Genomic DNA, 10,535 nt, shown 5'->3' on the forward strand with positions numbered 1-10,535 from the left:
AAATAAATAAATAATTGTCAGGTAGTTTTATAATGGAAGGAGGCGGAGTACTTACTGCTGAACGCAGTCCGGCGCGTGCAAATTTGCATGTGGCTTTCAGTGAAAAGGGAGAAGTGAAGGAGCGCAGGGAGAAATTCCTTACGGCCAAATACGGGTCGCATCAGATGTCCCTTATACGTAAAAGGCTCGCGGTCGAGATGTGGCTCTTCGACGAGCTAGAGAAATTATACGAATCCGTAGTAAGTTTCATAAGAATCATAATCTGCTCTGAATGTATATACGATATCGTTATTGTTTTTTATTAATTCGCAGAACGAAAGTGGAAAAAATCGGGAGGTTGAAATAGACATAGACGAGCTCCTAGACATGGACAGCGACGATCACAGACGGAGATTTTTGCAAGTACGTGACTGCGCATTGTCTACGCTCGAGATAACGTGAATTCCAATGATGATTCGTTTTCTCTATTACAGGAACTACTCGTTGATACAAAGAAGCCACCGCACGACGTAAACGTGAGTAGATAATACGATATCTTTGGATTTTCGTTGCTAACTTCCTAAAACAGTGACTAATTTAATTAATTGATAACGAAGTCGTAGTAAATTAGTAATTCCTTTTCCGTTCGTCACTAACGCGACCCGTCCACGTCTCTCACGTGCCTCTGTTTATATGTTTCAGAAGTTCATTAACGATTTACTCGAAAAAGCTAAAACACTTTGAAGAACTCCCTCGTTCTCATTAACACTCGCGTGTGTTGCAAGGACTTTCTCGAAGCGTTCAAAGTAAAACCAACACGAAAGAACTAATTTTTGCTCAGATTTGGAACGAGTCAGAGACATAATTCAAGCCTTAAAACGCGGGCCGCGCGACCGGCCGAACAATGAATGCCAATCTATCAATTATACTCGGATCGAACTTTGAAAAATGGGGAAAAGAACAAAAAATAATGAAAAAAAAAAAAACGAGGAAAGCATCAAATGACTCTGCACATTTTTATTCTAGCGTATAAATATTATTTCATATTGAAATCGTAAGCATTAGTGTCTGACTTATCTCAGTACAACGGCTAACTTCGTTAGTTATTTATGTGCGCATCGCATATCAGAGTAAAAAAGTAAATGGTGAAAAAAATGAAAACCTCACAGTACTCGGAACTGCCTTGCTGTACGATCCATCCAGTGTGATGTACAAGTAGAAAACAAGAAACAAAAAAAAAAACGATCTGTTCTACACACTCTAGTTTTGTATGCATTCTCTACTCCATTGTTCGTAACAATAATTTGTCTTTAATCAAGAACGAACTAAAAAAGAAGGGGGGGAAAAAAAGACCACACGAGAAACAAAAGAACAATACACTTCCAAACACTGTGTAACTATACCAAATAATTTCTAATGCATATCCTATGTTCATCGAATTAATCCTGAGACCGGGTTAAAACGATTCAATGATCCCTTGTGTTCTAGCGTAACGAATTAACTTCTCTCATTTTTTATTTATTTTAGAGGATGAAAAAGAATTACGCATCGAATGCTTGAACGAATTAAAAAAGAAAAATGAACAAAAAAAAAAAAATGAATCTGATATAATATAATTAAAGCGTGTATGTGTGTGTGTTCCAGACGATGTCACTGGCATTAGTAAATAATTAAAACGTGGAAATGGCACCTATCGTTGTTGCCCCGGTGTTCGATCAGTATTCAAAAATTTATCGAATTAAAACGAGGCAAATTAAGAAGCTGCCCCTGTGAACTTTGTCATATCGCTGTTATCTTGCTTTTTAAATAACACATTAGATTAATTGTTATATACAGTTTATGCCGTTGAAGATATATAAAGAGACATTCCCAAATTTAGAATGATACGTTAATGTGTCCGGCGATCTTTTAATTGAACTTTGTTGACTTTTATATATAATCGTGTTGTTGATTTCAAGATTTTAAATTTCTATTTATACACACGCGTTGCGGTCGTTCGGATGACGAAACTGGATCGATGCAGGATCCCACTCCGTTCTCAACGCCTCGTTTCGATCGAATGATAATTTATAGTACAAATCCCGGCGTTCGTTTTAGAAAAAAAAAAAAAAAAATATGAGACGCAATTATAGGTGACATTTATACGCTTTACTCGACAGTCATTTAACGTGCGAAATATATCCATAGTAATTGTAAAAGAGGAAGGAGGTGAACTTAATCGAACTTCCGGGTAACTCGAAGAATCTCTTGCACCGATGTATCTCGGCGTCGTTTACTTAGAAGATAAAAACAAAACGGAAAGACTGCACAAATGGAATTTACCTTCCTCTTAAAAAGAAACAAACCCACGAGCGCGAAGAATAAGTACGATAAGAGATTAAGAAAAAAAGTCTACGTACATTAAACTCCGGTTGATTAAACGGATGTTAATTAATGGCTCGAGCATCGGACGTGTAATGTACGAAGAAATTTTGTCTGTAGCATCGAACAAATACAAACACTTCGCGTTTCAACGCCGAATAGAGATGTAAGAAAGCAATACCCGCATAACAGAATACATTATCGTGTAAAGAATGACTCCCGAGTATGTACGGCTACCTCGTGTGTCGCGGTAGAAAAGGCGTACGATCTCTGTAAGCATTATCGACCCCGCGTGCAATGCATTTTATCCAAACAATTAATATAAATATCTTAGCAGATCATGGATTCATCTACGAGATATATTTCAGTGTACAGAGATTCGTGTGATCTTCGTAAATTTGGGCATAAGACAATGTGTTTAGATCGTGTTTCTACACTCCCCTGACTCCCAGGCGAGACACCCGCAATTTAGACGAATAATAATAATAATAATAACTGTGTCCGATTAAAACGAAATTCCGTTGAACTCTCGTTACCCGATTATGTGTATTCGAAGATATACTTTGTACGAGGGTAAAAAAAAATATATGTGAATGTGTAATTAAGATTAGGGATGCTCTGGAATACCGATACAATAAACCTTGAGAGCTCGTGAAGCGGCAATCTTGTGACGTGTTCGTTCGAGCTGAAGAAAATCACGGGACCGGAGTTAAAACGCTTGTCATCAAAACGAATGCGTCAGACACTCTAATCAGAGTTTATTGTATTAGGAAACGATACAATCAATTGGTGCACTTGTGATTATAGCCGCGAGGCAAGCTTCGCGTGAGAATGAATATGAACGACTATGAAGTTTTGGAAAAGTTTATCACCGGGTAAAATGGTCTTTTGTCTTTGTCTTTTTTTTTTTTTTTTTTTGTCAGTATATGTAGAGACGTCGCGTCGGGTCAAGTGCTTTTTGCTCGTGTAATGCCACGCGGAGAAACGTTTTGTAATCGTTCCGGCTTCGCGTATAGATTAAAATGGCTAAGGAATTCTTGTGTGTGCAATGATGGAACGATGAGACTGTCGATTCCTCGGTCGAACGTTCACGGGAAATGCTTAAGTGTCTAGTAAAACAAATTGACGTAATTTCAGAAGATATGTCAATATTTATGGTAATCTTTAAAGTAATGAAACGAAAGACTTTTTTCACGTAAAATGGGATAAAAAAAGAAAAAAGAAACAGTAGAAAATTTAGGATTCGTGTTCCTTGTGTTTCGTACTGGCGGTATTGCCGTTTCCGCGAGGAAATCATATTTTACATCAACATGTACCGATTATGTAACAAATTGTATTTACTTGCACAAAATAAGAAGCGGACAGTAAAAGTCGGCCTTTATCTTTCACCTCGTTCCCTGACATCCTTCAATAATAAGGGGTAGATTATATCAAAGATTCATTTTATTTATATTATACAGAATTCCTATCGGGTGTCACAATTACTACTACTGCTTAGGCGTTTAGCTTGATCCGTAACGCGCGTGTCCTCGTACAAAAAGACTATTCCGAAAATGGATCAGGGCTTGAGTAAAGTCAATAAGATTGAATAATACGCGTAAATAAACTTACATCCGTTGATTCCTCTTAAAACGTCGTTTAATTATGCCGCTGGTGCAGCGTCGTTTGTCGCGATAAAATCGTGGCGACAATCGATTTTCCAATTGGATCAAGAATAAGAAAAAGAAATGGAGTTGATATAAATACTTTACACAGCGGTCATCGTGACCGCTTAAGAGTTCCTGATACCAAGCGCCTGCTCCAGCTCCGCTCGCTTCTGTTGAACCTTCGTGTAAAAGTACCGGCACACGGCCTCCTGCGCCCACGGCTGGTAATAAAACTCCGCCCTGCGCTCCTCCTCGGGATTCCCTACCACGTCGATCATCGTCTTCAAGTCCCTCGTCTGCGAGATAATCCATTTGTTGATGAACTGTTGCGGGTCTTTGGCAAAACTCAGGAAGAACTCCCGGTTCGTCTTCAACTGATTGATCGTCTCGACGGTCTCGTGGATTTTGTTGTCCAGACTTTGAATTTCTTGCTGGCTCGCGGTGGACAGCAGGAAATTGTTCATCTGAGTCTTCAATGTGTCATCCACTTCCACATCTATGTCGTAACACGCCGTCTGTTTCGTCTCCGTGCCTGAATCGTGATTTAAATAAACGTTCTTGATTTGAGAAACTGGATGATTCGCTTCAGAGGAAGTCCGGATGATGAAGGACGGGGATCGATCGGAGACCGCAAGGAGAGCGGGGAGGTCATACCTTCGACGCTGATCACGTGATTAATCACGATCGGATCCGGTGGATGCAGAAGCGGATTCAAACGTTGAGGTATCTCCGCGAACTTCATCCTCGAACACGCGAATATCTGCTCCAGATATTTATCACAATTTATGAATTCCCTCTCATGGCTATCCTGAAGCTTATGCGTTTTTATGTACTGCCACAAAGCGGATATTATAACCGGCCGCGTTTGTGTATGAACACCTAAAAGCCGCGCTAATCTAGGATCCAATTTAAACTGCAATCGAAACGTTCATCTTAAGACAAATCCTATTCGATCCTCAACAGGCTGTGCGAGAATACGCGATTGTCAGAGTCCTGCAAAATTTCTGGAAACGATCCTACGAACCTAATCGACTCCTAAATGAATTTTCAACCGACAATCGAGTCCACCTGATGTTACGAATATTCTTGCACACCCTCGACAAATGCCAAAAGAACTTAGAAGAAATTTACTTGTAAGGGTTGATAATCGAGTAGCAAGAGAATAGTGCACCGAACGTTTTTATCGCCGGGTCTCTTTACTTGGAAACCATCGGTTTCTTGAGTTGTCAACGTGCGATGCCATTCGACCAAGTGATTATCAGGACCGTACAAATCCTTATCCAACTCAATAACTAAACTTTTGAAGAACGAAGAGAACTTTCTCTTTACCTAAAAGTCGACCGTTTGTAGATAACCGAGCCCTAGTTTCTCTTTATACCTCTCCCACCCCCCCGCGTTGAACCTTTACCTTGTTGGGATCGTTTTTCGTGTCGTCCAGGAGTCTTCCTTCGACACGGAGCTCCCAAGACGCGACGGATCCCTCCTCGCCCTCGCCGGCTTCTTTCGCCGGGTAAAACGTGTTCGATATGAATATACGCAGCTTCCTTTTTTGTTTCATCGGGCGCTTCAACGCCTCCTGTATGTCTAACCGTTTTCTCATTATCGTCGCGTCTAATTTTCGTTCGAACGCGAGCAGGTCCATGTAGGCCTGCGACTCGGGCACTAAATCACGCACTTTCTGCGGCAGTATCTTGTCTGCCAGCTTTTTCTTCTTCTTCGATGTGGAATGTGAAAAATCACTGTTCCAAAAATACCTAAATGAGTTTATGTAAAAATCATAGATTCAAAAATCAATAAAACCAATTTTGAAGCTTGTGAAATGCAATGATGTTCCTGGTGAGTCGCCGCATTGATGATTACGAATTATCAAACGAACGATAAATCGAACATATAAATCAATTGATGCATCGCAATATTTAAATAGAAAATCATAATCAGAAATCAATGATTCAAATTACAGTAATTCGATCAGAAAGTAAAGAAAACAATGAATAACGCATTAATGGGTAAAGTGAATAGAACAAACACAGATGTAAAATGAAAACATGCATCTTACGGTTTCTGCTGGGACATTGGGATTCGTTGATCCGCGCTTCGTTTACCAACCGGTGGAGTCGGCATCGGACCTTGTCGCATATTTGTATAGGGCTGACTCGCCCTTATTATGCTACCTGGTCCAGGACCAGCGTTTGCCATTTGTGGAGGAGGAGTGAACCCAGACCTTTGTTGCATCTACAGATCGGAAATAATCCAACGATTCACTGCCAGTTCTTAGAATTCAAAAGACTGCAGATTCATTGCGTTTATAAAAAAATTCTAGTATCAAACTATTAGAAAATCTGAAGCTAAATATTTCAATGTGTCAAATGATTCTCTAAAATTGTTTAGATGGATAGTTTTATTTCGCATAAAAATCCGCAGTCTAGTTACGAACTATGTGTACTCACAGGAAAATTTGGATTCGAGTACTGCCTCAGGTTTGGCGGCACAGATGATGCAGCATACCTCTGAGGTGGAGGCCCATTATTCCCTGCGGTAGGCACAGGGAATCTTTGCGCCATGTTCCTCACCAAATTATCCTACTGAACAAAAAGCAACAGCCGTTTCATTCACACGAGTCTTGAAGAATTCCCAATTACAAAGTGAAATAGCCTAACGATATCAAATCGAGTTAAACGATTCCTTATTAAAAAACTTAATTCAAATCAAATCGTTACACAAGACTGTTCAATTCTGTAATACTAAACGAAGAAACATTATTGTTTCAATACGAAATTCTTACGAGAAAACAAAAACATAACCTCTAAAGTGAGACTATCTGCTCTTAATTTTTGTCTATTAATCACGTAATTTCGAGGGGAGCGAAATCGATGAAACGAATTCAATGAACGGTTCACAGTGATTTATAAAAGATATTAAAATGCATTCAGCCAGCTTAGTAAAAAGGATCACAACACTTGGTCCCACTCGGGACGCTCGACGAACTTGACGATCTTCCGTCAAGATTTAATAAAGAGGATAAGAAAAAAGTCAGTGAATAATATAGAAAAAAGAACGTACGTTTCCTAAAGTTTCTGTACACTTCTCGCCCTTTGCTATGGTTTGCTACGTATTAATAACGACGATGCCGTGCAAAGATTCGGTTTACTAGCCCCGAGCCCCCGAGCTCGAGCGTAGCACGGCGCTAACACTATGGCCGCTATACACATCCCTATATGAGTCCACTATAGAAATCTAGTATTTCCACCCAAACATAAACACAATATACACACACGTTTGAAACGTGACTCTTTTTCGGTATTTTCTTCGGCCGCTATTTGCGATAATAAAAACGACGAAAATGTCGGAAGGAACTGTCTCGGACACGCCGCATTTACAGCAGGTCGATTTAACGACGTTGAACCTTCAGCAACTGACGGTTTTAAAACAGCAATTGGATCAAGAACTTGGCGTGTTTCAAGACTCGTTGCAAGCATTGAAAATCGCTCAGAGCAAATATCAGGAGTCGGGATCGTGCCTCGAGAAGATTAACCCGTCAATGGAAGGTAGGATTCGGTCATTAAGTTATTTGAATGATTCTTCAGGAATCGAATTTTCATTTAGTATTCTATTATAGGTTAGGAGGCTTGTATTGACATTGACGATTTTTGTTCCAGGCAATGAGATTCTTGTACCTTTGACTGGGTCGATGTACGTGGCTGGAAGACTCGTGGAAACGAATAACGTATTGATCGATATCGGGACTGGCTATTACGCGGAAAAGAATATCGCTGATGCTAAGGATTATTTCGACAGGAGGGTAGCTTACGTCACTGAACAGATGGAAAAGATCCAACAGCTTGGCCTCGAGAAGAGCAAAGTTAGGGACGCGACTGTCGACGTGATAGAAATGAAACTTCAAAATCAGATGCCGAAAGAAGAAGCCGAACGTGCATAAAATGATGTTTCATGAAATTCAAATGAATGCATCGTTTATTTGTACAAACTTGTATCGTCGTTAGATTATACTATATGTTCTGCATTTTACTTATGCTATTGTAATAGTTACACGGACTTTTCAATGGAGATTAAATTTATTAGTATGTTCTCAATGCTACTTTGTGTTACTCGATTCTTTTCACGTGTGTCCGCGAAAGGAAATGATCGGATTCGATATTTTATCAACTGTTTAATAATTTCATTAATTAAGACTTGGAATAAATCCTATCCACGGATTTTATGTCAACTGCGTGATCTAAAAATTGAGAATTACAGAAGTCAGAGAGTTTGAAGAACTGACTTGGCACCACGAATTCCTTTATAGGAAAATTATTATTTTAATTAAAGTATCAATTATACTAAAAATTAAAACAACAGAAATTTGTCATTACTTCTGCCCTTGAATAGAATGATGAGAAATGACTGAGGAACTTGACAATAACTGCCTCGATACCACGAATTCCTGCTAACATTGAATGAATTATAAATAGAGGATAATAATAGAATACCTCGGAACGTGAATTCTCAGGAAAATATCAGTTAATCATAATATCCTCTGAAATGCAGATAACCCGCGTTTACTGCATCGTAAAACGTGCTGCAAACTCGAAACAGGTTTCTATATCAATTTCTACGATCACGATTGCACTTGCACCGTAGAACTGGACGAGTGCTTGGAAAAACTGAGTTATACCCAGCTTAAATAAAATTCGATCTTAAAGAATTGAACAGCTTGAAGAAGCCACGTAGTTCGAAGGAACCCAATTTCTGTTCTGGCTTTTTTCTATAATTTTACAGAATTGATTTAATATTAAAATACTATTTAATAAATCAGTATAATTGATATAGTAGAACGGATTTTTGTCGAATAGATTTTAATCAAGTGTATAGAAATTGTGACATGAGATTAGGTAATTTATTATAATTTGAAAGAAACGGGTAGCTTGAAAAATCCAAGCAGTTCGAACTGGCCTTCTTGTAATTTTATTCGAACTATTAGATTTTTAGGAAGCAACTTGGTTTGTTTCTTCTGATAAAAAAAACCGATTCTGGTTTGAATTTTAAGCTAATATTGGAAGCAATGCCGCACTGCAGCGTTTGTTGAGAAGAACAACGGATCACTCGATGGCATTCGTAATATTTAGAATAATTCTAAGATTCCGCGCGGAAATACGAGAGAGGCGCGCGATTATATTTAAATCTGAGTCAATAGCCAATGATCCCGCCAGTGAATCTTCCATATTCTTGTTTTTTCCCACAAATCCAAAAAGTGGATCAACGAAATAATAATAACTCGACCCATATACAAGTTATTTAAAGAGAAAACTTTTGCGCAATCGAACATTCTTTCTCTCGAACATTCCGAACAGCCTTTAGTGACTCGCGGGATCATTTGTCCTTCATCATCGCTGGGTAACGACTACCGAGGAAAGTTTTTGAAATAGTTTCAAATTACTGCATCGAGGAAACGGAGTAAAGGCGGAAGGAGAATAGTCTAGAATTAGTCAGACCGATCCATCACCACCCACTTTCTACCGAAGGGAACCAAACGACGTACCCAAAAATTAAAAAAAGAACAAAATATTCGATCTATTTTTTTGAAAAACCTCTTGAAGCTTGACAAAATATTTTTTTTTTTTTTTAATTTAAAATGAAAATCTGAGGTCGTATGGAACGAATTCTCGTTTCTCGATGGAGACACGGCTTGGCAGCAGCGATTTTGGAGATCCTACGTGTTACCTCCTGTCCAACTGAGTAACCAGCTAATATTAGCTCGTCGAAAATCGTGGAAAGCACGCACTTCCACATGTAGTTACGTCTCAAAGACGAAACGTGTGCGGCGCGTCGTCTTTTCCGATACAGAGATTGGACAGCTTCTTCCTCCCCGGAGCGTGTGGGCCGCCGCGGTTGCCGCCACCATTTTCGGGTATAAGAGGAACCGACCCTCCGAGCAAGCACTTTAGTCCTCTCCAAGATACACGACAGGATACAAGCATGGCTCTCGAACGTCAAGTGCGCGCCAAGGTATGAACACGAGGTTCTGTGCATCGTTATACATCCGAGTGTCTTAAGAAACCTGATGTGAATCGTGAATTTTTTTTTTGTTTTTTGGTGATACATTCCACTATTGGAATCTTAAAAGTGTCGCGGGCTCATCTATTCAGATTAGATCTCAGTGTCAAAATGATTTTTCAATATTCTCGATTTTTATTACAGCTCGCTGGAAAGCGTGACCCGCAACAGGAACGCGAGGCCCAGGAATGGATCGAGTCAGTTTTGGGCAACAAGTTCCCCGCCGGTGAAGCCTTCGAGGACGTCATTAGGGACGGACAAGTCCTCTGCGCGCTGATGAACAAACTTTCTCCCGGCGCTATCCCGAAGGTCAACACCGGTGGTGGTCAGTTCAAAATGATGGAGAACATCAACGCGTAAGTGGATCGAGTATTAAAAAATAATTAATGACTTCTTTTTATCATTTATATAGTAAAGGAGCTTTTGATTTTTATATCAGTTTATATGGTTTAATTATGTTAATGTCGATCAGTTAATAATTAATATAAATTAATGTAA

General features: G+C 39.4%; 4 protein-coding genes across 7 annotated transcripts in view; 3 read left to right on the forward strand and 1 right to left on the reverse strand.

Moving 5' to 3' along the window:
* Positions 1-3,554, forward strand: part of LOC108624935 (protein phosphatase 1 regulatory subunit 14B) — a 6,023-nt gene extending 2,469 nt beyond the window's left edge. Inside the window, exons 2-5 of one of the 2 annotated variants that reach the window (XM_018024552.2) lie at positions 22-239; positions 313-402; positions 474-515; positions 682-3,554. In XM_018024552.2, coding sequence (XP_017880041.1) covers positions 33-239; positions 313-402; positions 474-515; positions 682-723 — 381 coding nt within the window. In that variant the 5' untranslated portion in view covers positions 22-32 and the 3' untranslated portion in view covers positions 724-3,554. The remainder of the gene's footprint in view (positions 1-21; positions 240-312; positions 403-473; positions 516-681) is intronic. The other variant, XM_018024553.2, reaches the window with a different exon arrangement.
* A 211-nt stretch (positions 3,555-3,765) lies between these two features.
* Bap60 (Brahma-associated protein 60) lies at positions 3,766-7,153 on the reverse strand. Of its 3 annotated transcripts, none has more exons than XM_018024551.2 (7): positions 7,047-7,153; positions 6,434-6,568; positions 6,043-6,218; positions 5,395-5,725; positions 5,118-5,315; positions 4,641-4,899; positions 3,766-4,518 (listed from the first exon to the last, which is right to left on the reverse strand). In XM_018024551.2, the coding sequence occupies exons 2-7, from the start codon at positions 6,545-6,547 to the stop codon at positions 4,112-4,114; spliced, it is 1,485 nt and encodes a 494-aa protein (XP_017880040.1). In that variant the 5' UTR covers positions 6,548-6,568; positions 7,047-7,153; the 3' UTR covers positions 3,766-4,111. The 3 variants fall into 3 exon arrangements, with proteins under 3 accessions (XP_017880040.1, XP_017880038.1, XP_017880039.1); XM_018024549.2 differs by having other exon boundaries at positions 5,395-5,740; XM_018024550.2 differs by having other exon boundaries at positions 5,395-5,740; positions 6,434-6,565; positions 7,047-7,152.
* An 83-nt stretch (positions 7,154-7,236) lies between these two features.
* Positions 7,237-8,082, forward strand: Pfdn5 (prefoldin 5). The gene is made up of 2 exons (XM_018024545.2): positions 7,237-7,531; positions 7,643-8,082. Exons 1-2 carry the CDS (start codon positions 7,327-7,329, stop codon positions 7,921-7,923), a joined length of 486 nt encoding a protein of 161 aa, XP_017880034.1. The 5' UTR covers positions 7,237-7,326; the 3' UTR covers positions 7,924-8,082.
* A 1,877-nt stretch (positions 8,083-9,959) lies between these two features.
* The window catches only part of Mp20 (muscle-specific protein 20 transgelin), a 2,626-nt gene continuing 2,050 nt past the window's right edge, over positions 9,960-10,535 (forward strand). The window contains exons 1-2 of the mRNA XM_018024544.2: positions 9,960-9,989; positions 10,182-10,393. Coding sequence (XP_017880033.1) covers positions 9,960-9,989; positions 10,182-10,393 — 242 coding nt within the window. The remainder of the gene's footprint in view (positions 9,990-10,181; positions 10,394-10,535) is intronic.

This window comes from Ceratina calcarata, unplaced genomic scaffold (genome assembly GCF_001652005.2).
Source record: "Ceratina calcarata isolate Rehan_Ccalc_2016 unplaced genomic scaffold, ASM165200v1 scaffold336, whole genome shotgun sequence".
Classification (NCBI taxonomy): domain Eukaryota; kingdom Metazoa; phylum Arthropoda; class Insecta; order Hymenoptera; family Apidae; genus Ceratina; species Ceratina calcarata.